This window comes from Opisthorchis viverrini (genome assembly GCF_000715545.1).
Source record: "Opisthorchis viverrini unplaced genomic scaffold opera_v5_31, whole genome shotgun sequence".
Taxonomy (NCBI): Eukaryota; Metazoa; Platyhelminthes; class Trematoda; order Opisthorchiida; family Opisthorchiidae; genus Opisthorchis; species Opisthorchis viverrini.
This window is the reverse complement of record NW_008751688.1, coordinates 1,734,373-1,752,050: the sequence shown is the minus strand read 5'-3', so window position 1 is coordinate 1,752,050 and position 17,678 is coordinate 1,734,373. Positions and strand designations below refer to the sequence as shown.

At 46.1% G+C, this 17,678-nt stretch overlaps 2 protein-coding genes across 2 annotated transcripts; both read left to right on the top strand.

The window, feature by feature from the left end:
* Positions 1 to 3,317: 3,317 nt before the first annotated feature.
* On the top strand, positions 3,318 to 4,026 carry T265_02582 (hypothetical protein; the record flags this gene model as incomplete). The annotated part of the gene is made up of 2 exons (XM_009166861.1): positions 3,318 to 3,599; positions 3,931 to 4,026. The coding sequence occupies 2 exons, from the start codon at positions 3,318 to 3,320 to the stop codon at positions 4,024 to 4,026; spliced, it is 378 nt and encodes a 125-aa protein (XP_009165125.1).
* Positions 4,027 to 4,823: 797 nt separating this feature from the next.
* On the top strand, positions 4,824 to 16,566 carry T265_13048 (hypothetical protein; the record flags this gene model as incomplete). The annotated part of the gene is made up of 7 exons (XM_009166892.1): positions 4,824 to 4,880; positions 9,853 to 9,913; positions 9,951 to 10,037; positions 10,073 to 10,150; positions 15,081 to 15,167; positions 16,353 to 16,439; positions 16,477 to 16,566. Coding segments are annotated over 7 exons (546 nt in total), but the record flags the coding sequence as incomplete, so codon positions are not given.
* Between the last annotated feature and the right edge of the window lie 1,112 nt (positions 16,567 to 17,678).

Genomic DNA, 17,678 nt, shown 5'->3' with positions numbered 1-17,678 from the left:
GATGCGAGCGTAATAAACTAGAAAGAAGTAGCAGCGTGGGTTTGTGCGGGCTGGGGGACACACTAAGAGACTGCAGGAGTTGCGGAGTCTGTAGCGAGGTTGTGAGTTTATGCTTGGTCTAGCCTCTGCTATAAATGCGTTTTTATGCAGCAAACGGTGCAAGAGAGGAAGATTCAATTTTAACTGTCTAAGCCATAGTGGTTCAAGGCCTAGGATTTGTCAGCGGGAGCGGTAAGAGAGGGGGTTTATTCGAGGAAAGAGTTTTTTCGTAAATGAGCGTTGGACGCTTTCAATTGCGAGTCTGCAACTTCGAGTGTAGAGGGAGGAGAACGTGGGACAGAATTCCACGATTGGTCGTACGCATAGCTTAAAGATTGCAACCGTCGTGTCTGGAAGGTGGCAGGAGCGCAGTATTAAAAAACTGAGCCTGCGCGCTCTCGCTACCTGAAATTGCACCCGTTGGGAAAAGCTAAAAGTACAGGAATATCTGAGGCCGAGATCTTTGATCTCTGTGGAATGAGTAATAGGATTTCCATTAATTGTGAAGGCATCAGCCGGGAGAGAGCAGCGGCAGGAAGTTTTACAGGATTTTGTGGAGGAGAAGCTTTGGCCAGAGTCGTTTGGCCAGCGAGTCAGTGAATCTAGGTCTTGCTTAATCCGGTGAAAGGCAAGGGGTTTTGCAGAGATGGGGAATGTGTACGCGATTTTTATATCGTCCGCGAAGAGGAAGGCCTTACCGTGGGATATGGCGCCGAAGAAGTTATTGATGTATAGTAAGAAAAGGATGGAGCCTAGCACGCTTCCTTGGATGACTCCGCTAGTGATCGGTAGTGGAGAAGATTTTATGTCCCCGATTTGCGTTATTTGCCCCCTGTCTGATAAATAGGAGGAAAACCACTGAAATAAGGTTCCCGTGATGCCAACGGTGCTAAGTTTGTGTAGCAGGGAGGCGTGGGGAACCTGGCCGAAGGCTTTTTGGATGTCCAGATAGACTGTTACTATGGCGTATCCAGCGTCGTATGCTGCTGTGACGGTCTCCAAGAAGTGAAGTTGGCAGCCATTTACGGATCTCTGAGATAGAAATCCATACTGTCGATCATCTATGGCGTTTGTAGCTAGGAGAAACCTGATTAACGGGCCTTTTACCAGACGTTCGAGGGTTTGCATTAAATGAGGGGTACGGTGGATCCCTCTGTAATTCGAAGCAGTTTGCCTGGATCAGGATTTAAAATGGGGGCGAACAACAGATTGTTTCCACTGAGAGGGGACGATTCCAGAGTTGACTGAGTGAGTAAAAAGATTTAGGACAAGGGTTTTGACATCTTGACCGCCATATCTCAGGACACGCGATGGTATGCCGTCGCCTACCGGCACGGCGGAGTCTCTGAGGTTTTGAAGAAGGGCTGATACATCAGCTAGGGAGATGGTCAAGCTGCTCAGAGACGGGCGGTTACTCTGTTGTAGAGAGGTGGAATATGAGGCGGAGATTGTAGGATTGAACTGAGGAGAAGGAGGTAAGTAGCAGCTGGCAAAGTAAGTATTCAAGTGGTCGGCTATATTGACAGGATGAGTGTTGAAGCTACCGTTAGTGGGGCTCAGACAAGTGACTTGGTAACAGTTTGGGGTACAGCGCCCACGAAATAGGTGGCCGAGTAATTTACAGCTAGAAGAGCTAGAAGGGGAACACAGGCTCGTGCTGCTCCCAGGAGACACACACTCAGATTAGTTGCTGAGCGGCGAGCTGATAGCGGGATTATTGTAGCGGTTTTTACACGGTTACGACCTCGTAAACCACCTTCAACGCACCAAACGCCATTAATTACTGAGGGAGCGAGGCACCAAGGCACCCAGAGCCGTTGTTATGCGCAATACTCTCAGGAAATATTCCTCGTGTACAAAATACTACATGGACATCTCACCCTTCAACTCTCGGTGATTAATATTTAACCGTAAAACTGGCTTCAATAATTTATGAGCGGAAAAAACACCGAACAATCCAGTATACAAGCTCACACTTGAAACTACTGCAAAGATCTCGTTCCTCTTTGCTGGTGCGTTCACGTCTGTGGATGGCCAGTGGAGAGATCGCTTCCGCTTGGATATGCAGGCCAGCTGCACGGCAGGCTTCTTCTAGCCAGCTTAGAAGACCCCGTTTGCTTCTTAGTGTTAATGGCGTATATAGTGGAAGGGGAAACGAACGGAGATGTTCCAGTTTTTTTAAAGTAATGAACCTATGATGGGTCTCCCTGGACATGACCCGCATATGCTTCCTTGTTGCATTGGCTTAATCCGCCTTCTGATACCCCAGTCCACTCTATGCCATTGCGTATATTAATAGTAGGCTTTTCATCAGAGTCAGAGGGCGATGCCATAATGTCAATTTCGGCACCAGGGGGTCTAAAGCCGTTGAGTCCCAACGCGTGCTCCAATAGTAAAATTTGCAACACATACAGAAGCGTTTCATTTGACGGCAAGATATGGTGGCCTGCCAGAGCTTCGTATTCTCATTTTGATAAGGCGCACTCATTTACTAATCTGCACCACACAGATGCAAGAAGGGAATTACGTCAGAACAAACCTTCCACTCACCCTCAAATCCTGCAGGGAAGAAAAATAAATGCATTTAAGTAAGACTTAACTAAAAAAAACCTCTTTACCTATCTACATACATCTTTAAACAGAATCATAATAACAGTGAGCCCGCTGTGCCGAATGCAGCTCTGATCTGTTTCAGTCACATTTAGACCGGTTGCATACACTGGGGGTAACAGAGACATGCATCGATATGATCGGTGCCTCTTATGCTGAATTGCCAAAGATCTTAACTTTGCGGTTGTCTACCTCATGTGAAGGCGAAGTTGGGTAAACCGTCGGCAAAAAGTGCCCGCATGTGAGCAGAACGCTTTTTCTGGTTCAATCAACTGGTGTTTGCACACCATGAAAGGCTCTTGTTGGTGCACCTACTCGGGTCGCTGATGGTGGTCGAAGCTTACTTACCACACTTCAAAGACACTCCAACGCTCAGTAAGTGACTTCGCTTACCATAGACAATAACGTATGGGCGCCGCGTTCCGTCATCTGTCCAACAGGATACCACCTATTGCATGGTGGCCGCAAACCTGTATGGCAGACTTCAAAGAAACAACAATAGGCATGGAATTAGACGAAAAGAAGTAAATAACTGCCCCTGAATATCCGGCCAGATATCAGCGTATACTTTGGACTGTCCGCCTTTTGGGCAGCTTGTAGTGACGTGGCAAAAAAAGACCCAAAAACTCCCAACAAACGAACGCGGAGACTGCCCATGAAGCTCAGCGATGAAAGCATTACGGCAACCAGTCAGTATCCGAGCGAATGCCAGTCCAAGGACCAAACAGCCTCCCAAGCTTCGGCGTACCACTGAGATTCTAGCTAGTCGTCGTAACCGAAAGACCAGATTAAAACACCTTGTTCCGCCATGCACTGTTTTGGTTGCAGGTATCTCCACTCTATACACCACATCCCGAAGCATTTTAGCAAAGTCCATGCAGGGTTTAGGCAAGAACTCCGGAGCCCTTCCAACAGTGGCCCGGAAACAGATAAGCAAACGACACGATTCGGTTAGATTCTTTTTGTCTACCTATCAGTTAATCTAATTCTGACTGGACATGTGCTAGTAAGATTCAGCCTTGTATTAAGACCTAGTGCGCAGTTTTGGCAGAATTACGGCCGTTGTTTCTCATCCCGCCATCTGGACCCTGTATTATAAACACCAAATTCACTCATTGACATACAGCAGAATATCCACTTAGACCAGGAAGGCGAAACTTATTTACCCAAGTGGGTCTGACGTCCGATCTAGTTAACGTTGGTACCGAAACGTTGTAACCAAAGGAACAGATGACAAAGTCGTGGAGTTAGTCATTTTCACCCCATTTTTATTTCCCACAGCCGTTCGAACAGCATCCGCAGTGGGACAGAAATCACATGGAGTGGTCGACCGCAATATCGACACCGCCGTTTGACTCCCTGCGGATGAAAGGATAAAACGCACTAGGGCCATAGCCACGGAAACAAGTGACTAGCGCGGTTTGCGGAAACCACAAACTCATCTAGAGTGGCGCGCTTAATCCGACAGTGTTGTATAGGTATGCTTCGCAGACGAAATAATCGGGCACGGATGCCGTGATCACGGAAAATTTAAAGTGTTATCTTGACAAACTGGTAAAATTTTAAAGGAGGCACTCACGAATTAAAGTAGCCAAGCACCTGACTGCCTTATTGCACTCGTTCGGCAGTTCGTGCTGTGGACTTTCAAGACCTCAGATGACCATAAAAATCACTTGACGACATTCCCGAGCACGAGATTTTTCGCTCCGGGATATTGGAAATTCGTGACTGCGTTTTGGCAGAATTAGGGGAAATAAAATCCTATCACTGAGGCGAGAGTGAGCAACACAGTTGATGAACCCGAGTACACAGCGTACAGTTTTCAAGAGAAGGCTTAAGCGGTGCTAGAGACAAGACAGGAACGAATGCCTGTAGCGTGGCATCGACTTACAAGGCGTCCCAGCATAGCTCAGAAATCCCATCCGCTCAGTCCAGGAAACACCTTACCGAGTTGCTCACGGAACTCACAAGAATTCATTGAATAGGGGAGTGGTTATTATACCGGATTTTCTTGCCCTGCTTCCTGTTTACAGACACCAAGTGCCCGTATTGCTGAATCTACTGTAGCCCTTTGAATTCATGTTGCGTGAGCGATCGCGGCAATTTTAAACTTTTGGTGATCCTGTGGCCTTGCCGCAGATTTCACAGCTTTTCTCGCACGAAATAGTTTGGGCATGCAAGTTTACTTCACGCTTGTGAAGAAACTGAACAAATATACATGGAGTATCCAGGTGAGCCGTTATCTTGCTGGGCATTCACTTCACCCGCCTGAAGCTGCGGTACGTAGCGCAGTCAGGTCACAACTACGAAACCCTGAAGGTGTTATCGCGGCTGGTTGATTTTTTTCATAGAGATAACCCGTATATCCAAACTACCGTAATCCATGCCCAATACCCCTTTTCTCATATCAACATTTTCGCCATGGAATTTTGCGGTTGGGTGTAGCGACGATGACCGATTGGGTTTTCGTCAGCTATTCGGTCACTAGGGTTTCGAAAACTTGGCGTTCGTTTTACTAGCCAACCACGAAACCGAAATGAAAAGAAGTGGCCACGCATCTCGGATACCACCTTGTATATTGAGGCTTTCGGAGAGCTCTTGAATATTCCCACGCTTCAAGAATTCTGAAGATACAAATAATTTTGCGACAAACATAGGGGGCATTTCTCTCTTAGAAAAACGTGTTAAGGACTACGGACCAAATGCGCCCTGGAAACAGAAATACGGAAATTCTGGGACGCATTAATTAATGCCATCAGTCTGTGAACTGACGGAGCGTGAATGTGGGGTCAGATCAACCCAGTTCTTCGTTATTTCAATTCGTAGGCCTTGTTGTAGTTAACTGACATGGTTTTGTGGCACTGGGACACCAGTGTTCCTATCTGGTGTTTCTGTGAATGATAGTAGATGACAATGAGTTCACCCACAGGAAGCCCCTGGGGACCGGCCGCACGGATCAAGTAAAATAATTTGAAATTTCAGGCTTTCTGTGTCTCTCTGAAATCCTTACCTTTCTGTGTCCAACGGGATTCAGGTTCGGCCTGCAAACTAATTCTCGCCTGACGTCTGATATGTTCGGAACCATTTGGAACATTTCTGCGCGATTTGAGCAGCGTCGCTGCTCTATCCGATATCCATCTCAGATGTCCACCTCGCCCCGATCCGATATCCAGCGCCTTAGTGGACCTGATAGTATCGTGCTACAGCCCAAACGCCATTTATTGTGCAAGAATGTGGCGATCTCGTTCCAGTACGAATTGACGACCGATGGTGGGACGCTTAGGGAGGGTTCAGAAGATGGTCCTGACAAATTTCTTCAACTCCGGAATGTCCGTTTCCAGGGTTTCCACCCTCCTTTTACGCGAAAAGAAGTGATTTCAGACCAATACATAGTCAAAATTCACACGTGTTACAAAGCAAGTGGTAGTTAGTGATCCACGTTATTTAGTTCGCTTTCGATCCACGTGTGGGATTTCCGCTTTGTGGGTAGAATATTTAACTTATCTATAATGAGCAGCTTGTTTTGAAAGAGACCTCTTGAACCATTTTTATGTGACGAGGGTCTGTGGCGCACCATCAGTTCAACATGCACCCTAGATTCTACTTATGTTAATTTCTGAGACCGTTGTAGTGGCTGATTTTCGTACGTCCCACCCACTCTTCACATAAGGCAGCGTATCAGGTATGTAATTATGGTGATCTGTGGAATGCTTCAGAATTACTTGTGTCCCTCCAAGCAAGCCCCCATCCATTTCAGAACATCAGGATGATGTGTTCATATAGTAGCCTGCTTCACCCGGTTTCCTCATCAGTCGTCGTATCTGTGACGTCTATACTTTCATTAACAACTATAGTAACAACAACTCGCCAAGCATCTCAGTGTTAATAGAATAAAAGTCGTAGAACTGGCAAGCATGTGTAGAACGGTTTTGGATCGGCCGAGCTGACAGATGTTGGTGTGCGATTATCAAAAAGGTAATCAACACAAGCAACTTGAGTCTGAATTTCGCTTAGTCTCACCCAATTTCCCTCCCCCAACTAAGTTATAGCACTCACAAGCCCATGAAAATGAACGAAGTTTACCAGTGGCACCCAATATGAACCAACAGTTGAAGCACTCTGAAGTGGAAGATTAAGGAACCAAACCCGACCAAAACTAATTTGAAACTCTCCCAACCCGTCACCTGCATTTAGTTAACCACACGAACTGACAAGACCTTTTAATCGTTTTTCAGCATTGATCTAGTGTGTTAATCTGAAGAGGTCTTACTGTTTGGTTCTCCGTCTGTCTTAAAAGCTGGCCAAATTGGTGATCTGCTCACTTGGCCTGATGAAGCTTTGTGTCGGAAGCGAAACGCCGCCAAGTTAATAACTACCGATTGTTCGCCAAGCCCTTCTAAAACGATGACTTCTCAATCGGTTCCAAACTTCCAATTGATTGAACACACTTATAGTCACTCAGTGGTTAGAATACGAATTAACTGACCGGAAGGTCCGTGATTCAAATCCGGCCTCTTTATTTAGACTTCCCCTGTCTAGGCTTGGTCGCCGTGGCAGTATTTTAGCCCTCGTGCTTCCTTCGGATGGCACGGCAACTAGGCACCGAAAAGGTGTTACATCCTAACGATACGATTACAGTCATTCAGTAGAAGGTGCTAGTTTAGTGATCACTGTTTTGCATTGCCGACTTCCATTTGAAATAAACTGGCGATTATACCAAGCCCGAGTTTCGGTCTACGCGTGCAACTAGCATGAGATCACTTCAAAAAGGCGCGCGCAAATGTCAGTGACTTCCTTGTAACTGCCGAAAGTAAAGAGTCAGTTGAGTGAGGGAGACAGCGGATCCAGCCACTCGCTCCGTCTGTCTAGCTGGCCAAATTGGTGATCTGCTCACTTGGCCTGATGAAGCTTTGTGTCGGAAGCGAAACGCCGCCAAGTTAATAACTACCGATTGTTCGCCAAGCCCTTCTAAAACGATGACTTCTCAATCGGTTCCAAACTTCCAATTGATTGAACACACTTATAGTCACTCAGTGGTTAGAATACGAATTAACTGACCGGAAGGTCCGTGATTCAAATCCGGCCTCTTTATTTAGACTTCCCCTGTCTAGGCTTGGTCGCCGTGGCAGTATTTTAGCCCTCGTGCTTCCTTCGGATGGCACGGCAACTAGGCACCGAAAAGGTGTTACATCCTAACGATACGATTACAGTCATTCAGTAGAAGGTGCTAGTTTAGTGATCACTGTTTTGCATTGCCGACTTCCATTTGAAATAAACTGGCGATTATACCAAGCCCGAGTTTCGGTCTACGCGTGCAACTAGCATGAGATCACTTCAAAAAGGCGCGCGCAAATGTCAGTGACTTCCTTGTAACTGCCGAAAGTAAAGAGTCAGTTGAGTGAGGGAGACAGCGGATCCAGCCACTCGCAGTAACTGGACCTAACTGTTGTCATCCAGTGAAACGCTTGTTGAAGGATTTCTTATGCATTGCCCTCCCAATTGGTCCCGATTGTTGCCATTTTGATGATTATCAGTCTCCTGTGAAGATCTGTTCCAGCAACTGGTCTCCTTCATTTCGCACGTTGAAATGTTGTCGCGCCTCACACTGATCGGAAGGTTGCGGGTTCAGAACAGAGCTTTGTGAAACGCTCACTGCTGATGATTCCCAATAAGGATGAGCAACTGTACAGTGCTCCTCGGCTCTTCATTATGAGGGGCCTCGCTGATAGGATGAAATATCCGTTTAAAACCAAACTACAGCGGAATCTCGTAAACTGAGGGCGGTATTTTCCTAGCTTGAGACCGTGTTCGGGGTGAGAATCGGTATCATCTAGTTGCTTGTTTTGACTTGAGTATTCCGGCTCACAACCCCTCAACTAACTATGGTACTAACTTGAGACAGTAGGCCAGCTAACCTGGATATGAACTTCAGCTTCCAACATCCGTCAGTCAGAAATGAGGTTAGCAAAAATCACGTGAAACTTTGCCTTCCATAACATTATAAACCATTCTCGCTCCCTTCAGGGTACACTTGCTTGTTCGAAATTTAAATGTCGCTTTTTAAGTAAAGCCTAGGTTGATGGGGTCAGCAGTGTTAAGTATGCACAGTAAACATCACACCCCTCGCGAGCATCGGCTTCATTGGTACAGACTCCCATGCTGACAACCGTGCTTCTTTGATGCAAGAAATAGCTTCCTCCAAAAAAGGCTTCCTTAGGTGATAACTTTCTCCTTGTTGCGCAACTATAGGTTTCATAAGATTTTGTGGTCCAACGCCGCTGGCACGGTGGGTTACTCGTTACCTGGTAGACGATTCGTCTTTTCTTTCCAAAAAAAAAGAAATTAATTCCATTAAGTTTACTGAAAACTGTCTGACAGCCCACTTTGTGAGTAGTTATCTTCAAGAAAATCTACTCCGATATCTCAAATATCATAGCAACTGAAACATGAGGCGGCCTGTGTGCACAAATTCAATTGAAGATTATCGTGAGCGAGGGTTAAACCAATTAGACCGTCAGTCAGAACCGAACGCATGTGAAGACGAGTGTATTTCGCTAATTCCATTAAACTGAAGAAGCTTAGAAACTGGTCAGTTATCATGGTAGTAGAGTGAATACAGCATATATCCATGTTCTTCGAAACATGTGAGTAGTTCGGGGCTGTATAAAATTCGTATCCACATCACTTGTTCGGGCAGTCCCTCTCTTACCTCATACAATTATTCTGTTTGATCCGTGCTAAAGTAAAGAAGCAATAGACCCAAGTTCAGCTCGTCGATTATGTATGTCACTAGTTGTTCCGTGATTTATACTCCTGCTTTCTTGTGCGAGGCGAGCTTAGAGCCAGTCCGTCATCAGGCGTTAAGTGAATATAATTTTTCAAACTTGAACAAGAAGGTACGTTGTCCTTTTGAATGATATGGTCGGATTGCTTGATGCATCGAATGATACGTCGATTGATTGATCCGTCCCAGACTCATCTAGCATGCTCTGTTATTGTGTTAATGCTCTTATCTGAGAGAGCTGTCCAGATGGAAATCTTCTGAGTTATCTGATGTGTGGTTGATGTTTTGGGGGGGAGGGGAATGAATGAACAGAAGAGTGAACCTTTAATCATACGTGATCCCATATTTCCTTTTATCCCTCTTTTTCTGAGCCGCTCTGCCTTTTGCTCGACCATATCTAAAGCGTCTTTTTTTTAAAGAAATACCGAATGAACGAATCTCCGGGAGTCGGAACGACATTCGCAAATGCTTGTGACGAAGGTAAATTGGTGAAATTTGAATCAGCCTCCGTATTCAGCTCAAATGGTCAACATATGCTGTTTATGTGGTAAAACATTCACCAGTCCTAGTTTATTGCACAAACATTTCGAGTTGATGCATGAAGGTAAGTTGAGATGCGCCTTTCTAGCGATATTCCAGGTACCGAAATCGATTCTGAACAGTACGACTTAAGCGGCCTCACTGGAGAAAGTACAAGTTCCAACGGCGGTGCTGATGGTCAGAGTTCAGGCAAGTCAAATTCACAATAAACCGGTATACCTTGATATATCCTGTCTGGATTTGTATTCACTTCAGTTTGCTTTCACTTCCCGAGTGTGGATACCTAGATAGGCCTGATAGGTGGATTCCCTTATCAACAAGCTGATAGACCCTAGAGGAGATCTATAACTCTGTAGATCTATAGATTACCGTCAGCTGTAAAAACAGCGTGCTTGCCGTGCAGTGGTTTTAGCTGCCACAGTTTTGTTCACCGATGATTCGGAGAGGTCGGGTAGATAGCTGCGCATTGGAGGCGGTAGCCGATATAATTGATGTATAAATACAGGGTTGTTATTGGAGTTTTAACTGGGAAGAGCAGGAGGGGAGCTATGGATTGAAGTCAATAGCTTAAATGCACGAGTGCTATTGAGGACGCAACTGGGCTTTGTCTGACAATGTCTCACCATTGGTGTATCACACCTCGGGGGTCCCCATCCGGGGAGATGGTAATGGTCAGCGCAGCTGGGTTTTCTGGTAATGGCTTTCATACTTCGCTGCCAGGTCATTATTTGACTCATTCCCACCCTTCCTGTGGTTGTGATGAAAGAGCCCTTCGAGAAGTTCAGTCAACTGGCATACAGAGCACATGGCCAAGCCAGCGCAGTCGAGGCGGTGTGTTCAGTTCGTCTATATTGGGCGACCTATTTCTTCCGAAAACCATCCATATTTCCTTTAGACTCGTACAACGCTCCGAAGACACCGATGATTGTACGCTGAAAGTCTGTTGACGTCCTCAGAGCTTAGCGACCAGGTTTCTGACCCGTGTAATGATATGGAGCGCACCGCAGCTTTGTAAACTTAACCCTTGTCGAATATGCTGGTGTCATACCTACCCAAACAAATCTCCTCTGATCTTCCCAGTCCGGGTTGAAATGCCTTTACCAAGACTACTGGGACTAATACAGATGCCCAGATAGATAAGTTTGCCTGCTACCTCAATCGACCCATCCGCAAGCATAAGACTAGGGTTCGAGCCCACACAGTCTTGCAGCAGCAATCTGCACTTTGCAGGTGTGAATAGAATGCCAAACCGTGAGGCAGAATCATTGGATTATTTAATATTGTCTGCACTACCATGGCGTCAGATCTCAGAAGAGCTATATCGTCTGTGTGCTCGATATATGTGGGCGAATACCCTTAGAGCACCCCGACCCCACAAGCCTTAGAGGCTGGTAGTGGGTCTTCCTTAATCTTATCAGTGAAAAATTGAAGAGGAAAAGTGAGAGAGGACAGTGTTGCCTGATGCCACTCGATGTCGTGAACTCAGGTGAGAGCTTACCCTAGACCATCATACGTCCGCCGGAGTTGCATCATCATCATCAGCATCACTGACAGCATGACATCAGTGTTCAACACCGATGCTTCACTGCTGTAATTCATGGTTGTACGTGAACTGGGATACTGCCAAGGCGCCCACACCTAGACAGGAGGACGATCAGGGTCCTCAACCAAAGCCTTTGGCTCAAAAGCCTAACCGCAAGGCAGCGGTGTTTGGAGGGAAATGCAAATGCATTACCATTTCTACGGAACAAGTCGCCACATGTTCCAACCCCCAACCTGGAGGGCCAGGAGACTGTGTTCGTCAGGCGTCTAACCATTGACCAACCTGGTATGAGAGACTGTGAGTGTCACAGGGACACTCCCCAATATAGCTCAATGGATCGCTGAGGTTCACAAACCGTCACACCACGGTAAGGTACAGTCTATTCGTAACAGACGCAGGAGTTGACGTGCAGCGCCATGAACAGAGCAAATATTTCGTGGGGAGCAGCTTTGCTCCACATACTGCCATACTAGACGGCTCACAAACTTAAAGACAGCTTTCAAGTCAAAGAAGACAGCAGTTGTTGGCCCTGGAAGCAGGGTCGGAGGATGGAAGTGTGAACGGAACCCAGCTTGTTTTTCACGGATCTGTCTCTCCCTGTTTCCAATCAACCTTCGAACGATCAAACCAGAGGGCATCCTCGATCCGCAGCTACCAGGATGATACCACGGTAGTTTTCACACAGCGTCCGCATACCCTTTTAGAAGGTAAGAATATTTGTCGACATACCCCATTCTGGAGGCAATTTAGCTTTGCTCCATGTCGCCGCAATAAGCTTTGTTTGATGGGTCACCAGGGATTATCTGCCTTCTTTGAAAAGGGCTGAATGCAAACCGCATCCGTCCCTGCGCCTTCTCACGTTTCAATAGCGATATTTTTTCTTCCGCCGATGGACGATTAAGCTTTACATTCCGATCGCCCTATGCGCCCTCCACAGGCTGTATTGCAGGAGGGGAAGCAAGACTGCTCTTCAAAATGTTTGGCCCATTATTCTAGTTGACGTTTTTGTGAGTGAATTGATGAGCTGCCTTCTTCACTTATCGTTTCAATGACCTCTGCTTTCTCAGGGCCAGTCGACTGTATCAGTTGATATAGGGCGCAGCTGTTTCCGGTAACAAGCTCCGGTACCCGAGCTCTCGATGTTCACCAGAGTTCTCGGTCTTTCCTTAGACTCTTCACTATTTGGCGTTTGAGGGATTTACGTGTGCCTTTGTACTCGCTGCCTGCTGGTATCAGTCACGACTAGCGATCTCGGCGATGTCCAGTGATCGTTCGGTCGTGTCGGAGAAGTCGGACAGAAAGCACTGAACGCTACTAGCATAGCTCCTCTCACATTTTGCCACGCTCACTAGCAATACGGTATTGGTTTATTGTAGACAGATCGATACTGTTGATATGGTAGTTCTTGGAACATGGTGGATTAGCATGCCTCTCGATGATCTGCGAGGGTCTGAATGGAAACGAACGTGAACGCATAATCGGAATAAAGTTGTGTGCCCCAGAATGAAAGTCAGTCTTGAATTGTGGCTCTCCACCGGTGGCCGATGACCACGTGATTAAACTGGGTCCACGGCTGATTTACAGTTTTTGTCCGCCAGGTTACGCGGTGCGAACGTTTACGTTAAAACTTCGTACTGGTCAGAAACAGTTCGTGATCAGCACACAACTGGAGAAATCGCTGTACGTTGTTTGCGCGACGAGCATCGACTCCGGATCGATCGCCCAAATGTGATTCCAATGAGCTTGGACGACCGACTTGGGTATTCATATCACCCGCAAGGATCACATTGTCAGTGCTTCTTGCTTGACGAATGAGGTTGGATAAGCCTCAATAGAAAGTACCCTTCTGAGCATCACTACTGCAGTCCGTTGGGGCATAAGCCGACACCACAAACAGGCACCGCTTTTTATGTCGATGCATTAAGCTTCATTGAGCTGGATAACCGGACGGCACAAAGACGACTGTTCACTGTGATCCAATCCAGCAAAGTGCGTTCAGCTCTGGTGTTGATTGCAACTCCCACGACATATATTCCACGAGTCATCGCTTCTGGATCACTGGACACACGGAGGGAGAAATGTCAAAGAACTGATTAAGTCGTCGGAGTTTTAATATCTATAACCGCGCTTGTGTCTTGTGTGCTTGTTTCGGAAACAACATACATCAATTCTAAGAGAGTATCAGGTTTCGGCGGGCGTTGCCTGTTTGCCAATTTGATATACAGTACGGACGTAGAAAGGATCTCGTGGGTTAAGAAAGGAGTAGTTTATTGTCAAAAGGAAGCGGGTGCATAAGACCCTTCAGTCCGATAACTGACAGCCAAGTGACCTAGCGACGTTTGCTAGTTTGGCAGGAAGGGGGTTGGGATGGACATCGGTGAGCAAAGATCTGTGCGGGCAAATAATACCTCCTGGCTGCTCAGACCGAGAAAGAGGGTTTGGTTGAATCACCCCATCCTGAGCCTTTGAATCAAAAGTCTGACGTACGAGGCAGTGGGAGGGTTTGTTCGGGGACCCTGTCCCTATCTTGACTTAACACTCGTTTGGGTTCATTTGCATTGCAGTGTCTTGCTAGTAATATCCTTCCGGTGGCATGGCGGTTAGGCGTTGAAAGGGTTTTGCGGCTGAACGAATGTCCGAGTTACTCGCCCCTGTTGGGCCAGTGTCAATACTAGGAGATAAGTTTTTAGTATGAGTGAACAGGCACCCAGTAGCAATTCGATGGATCTCAGTCAACACTAGGACCTTGGGAATGAGTTCTCTTGGAATGCCGTCCCTATCTAACTTCATCTTTAATCTCATTGTTTTCACTTAATTGTATTGAATCCTTCGTATAGTGCAACAAATGACAGCTCCGAATCGGCACTGGAACGTAAAAGTCCAGACCATCCATCTCTAGGACTGGCAATTTCTACATCTGTGAGGACACGGGATAATGGTATCCCACAGTAAAACCATTTAGTGCCGTGGGATTTTACTGTATCAGCTTGGGGTTATCATATCCAGTGCGTTGCCATACTCTCCATCCGTCAGTCTGACAGAAAACTACAGAATCCTACAACAGCCTATCGTGAATTCTTAATTCACAAGGATACGTTCTAACCATTTTGAACATGTAGCTTGCTCCTCTGGACTATTTGTGGGACGATCTCGAATTCGCCACTTCAATTGAAGATATGAGTCACAGGGTTTCTCGCTATGCTCCATTGGATGCAAACTGCTTTCGGTCATCTCTCGCAGGCTAAACACCTTTCAGGACATGTTAATTCCGAACAAAGCCTTCATTGGATTTTCAGTTTTATGGATACTTCGGGTATTTCTGGACATTAAAAACTTGCGGTGGCAACTGAATCAAATCACAGCTGCACCTGCCCACTTGAATGTGCAGTGAACTTGCCATCTTGTCAGCCGGATACGTCCAGGAGCTCATAGCATGGCGAAACAGTACCTAAGCTCTAACTAAAACATTGTTGGTTAAGCCCCACTAGTTTTTTACAATTATATATACATATATATAATCGGTTGATGTAAATCGGAATCTTATTTCCTTACTCTGGTTTTCAGGCTTCCGCGTCCTAAATTGTGCATTTTGCAACAAGGTGTTCACAAAGAATTGTAATTTGTCTGCCCACATCAAAACCGTCCACAAAGGTGAGTGACCCGGACCTTCCATACCCGGTGGTTCGTACGAAAGCATATCGATTCCAGGTCCACTTTTTGTTATGCTGTCTTAGCGACTCTCCTTCGCGTGGTTGATCGGCAAGTGAACCAAGTCAGGTACCGGACGTTTTACCATAATGTCTGATTTCCGTGATCCTAACAATTTTCAGAGCAGGCTAATTAACCAGTGCGCTCCTTGGTATAATCTTCACCAGGGGGAGGGGCAAATAGTATTTGACGGGAAAATATATTTCACTTCGGTGTCGACTGGGTTGTTACGCATTAGTTGGTGAAACGATTGTTCTCAAAACGGCCCAAATAAGTGTGACTAGTTAAACGGGTGAGGCTCCCGAAAGTCTGGGGTTTTAGTCCGGCTTACTTTCCGCGATAGGGTCATTGCGCTCCTTGTGCTTGAATGGAGACTGCAAGATATGGCAGCTAACCATTGTCCGTGGTTTTTCATGCTCTCAGCTTTTCTTATTAAGCATTTGAAAATGTAAACCTCAAAATTACTGACGTAGTCTAACACCTCTCTAGTTTACTCGTCTTTTTACTGACTTTAAAAAGAAAAACTTTGTGACTCCTACTGCTTCTGGTTGGAGGTGCTGCAGGATATGACTGCTAATCGATGTCAACGGCGTTTTTGTTCAGTTCCCATTCGGATTGCCTGAATGTGTCTGGAAGTGTAACCACCTCGGAATGACCAGTAAGCTAGCACTAAGTCCTTTCCGCGTCCACTTTTGTTCTTCTTCGCAAGTAAACCGTTTCGAGTAAACCGTTCTCGTACAGTAGCGAAGCATGAGTGTTGAACACTGATGTTGCCATCTGATGATTTGCGGGCACACTGACTGGCTTCCTTCTGCACTGTTCATGAAGACACTTTTATCCCCCGGGGTGTTGTTTTTGAAACCATGGTATGAATTACTTAAGTGCGGCTGTTCTGTAAAGTTAATGAGCCGGCTGCAACAATACCCTGATTGATTACAATCCACAATCAATGGCCAACTTTGCGCATAGCGCCAACCCGTCGGCCAGATACCGATTCCATCGTTCCCTGTGCGATTTGTGACGAGGTCAGGAGGGATGTTCCTAAAGTGTTTGCTTTTTGTATTTACGCATTCAAACAGAAAAAACTGATCGCCTTATGACCTTGTTCGCCCTATTCACTTTCCCTAGGTGTCAAACCTTTTGAATGCGTGCTGTGCTACAAAGGTTTCACCAGGAACTCAGACCTCCACAAGCACATTGATGCTGTACATAAAGGTAAGGTAATTTTCCTTGTCAAAATGTTCAGCGACAGGCCTCAAACCCTTTGGATGCAAACTTTGCCGTAAGACTTTCTCCCAGAAATCGAGCCTAAGGCGTCATATTGAAGCGATTCACGAAGGTCAGTTACTCTCTTGAGTGTTTTCCAACGCTGACAGCCCCTTTGAGTTAGGGCGATGGACACAAATAAGCATTTGGTACTCCCGGCGTATACATAGGGTATCTGGTGGTCTGCACACACATGGGACGCACCCTGGGTACACCTATATGGCCTACATATTCACTCTGATCCATATAACGATTGTTACAAAAAACCACTTCTATCATCACTGTGAGCTTTAAGCTCTGGAATATCCAAGACATTAAGGTGACGCTTTGTTGACGAATGAGGAAAGCCTATCAGTCAAGTTTAAAGGTGTCCGCTTCGCGATAGGCTGGGAAATGTATTACTAGTAAGCTGGACCCACAAGGCAACCACGTGACCCTAGCTAGCCACCTTTTGACCATTCATTCATTGTTTATATATATATATATATATATCCAGTGTCGCAACTTACGACAGTCGTTATTTCAGCGCATGCAGTTGAATCTGTGAAACTTCACAGTACTGAGCATAAGTGGCACAAAAGTTCCTTGTTTTACGTGCCTTTGTCGATGACCTGACAAAATACTTCCGAGGCTGTCATTTTTTTCCTTAACTAGTTCACCAGGAGGATAGTTTGCCCAACGCATCCCTTGTCTTCGAAAGACAGGGTTTGGAAGCAAACACCTTCCCACAATACGCGGTCCTCAGTCACCCTGAGTAAAAATATTGTTGCCAATATAGCTAATGCTGTTCTGTTACCTTCGTTATTCAGCACTTTTCTATTTTCAGATCCCCGACAGCACTGACAGTCCCCGAGAATCCCTGTACCATCATATCCCTAATGTATTTTCATTATGCCTCCTTCACCAGAAACGCGTAACACCGCACTCCTGCCTTTTCTCACTTCGGTTCCTGATACCTTTTTATTGGGGCCCCCAGATTGAACGACCTTCAAGTGCTCATGTCCACCCAAGCGCCCAGGTACTTAAGTATCAAAGAGTGGCGCTGTTTAGGAATTTAACTCAGGATAAAATTGTGGTCAATGCATCCCCGATCAGGGTGGAACCCAGATTGATTCCGAAAATAATGTCAGATAGCTCATTAGTTGCCACAGATACCACGCTAATGGGACTATGGTTTTCGTGTGAGGT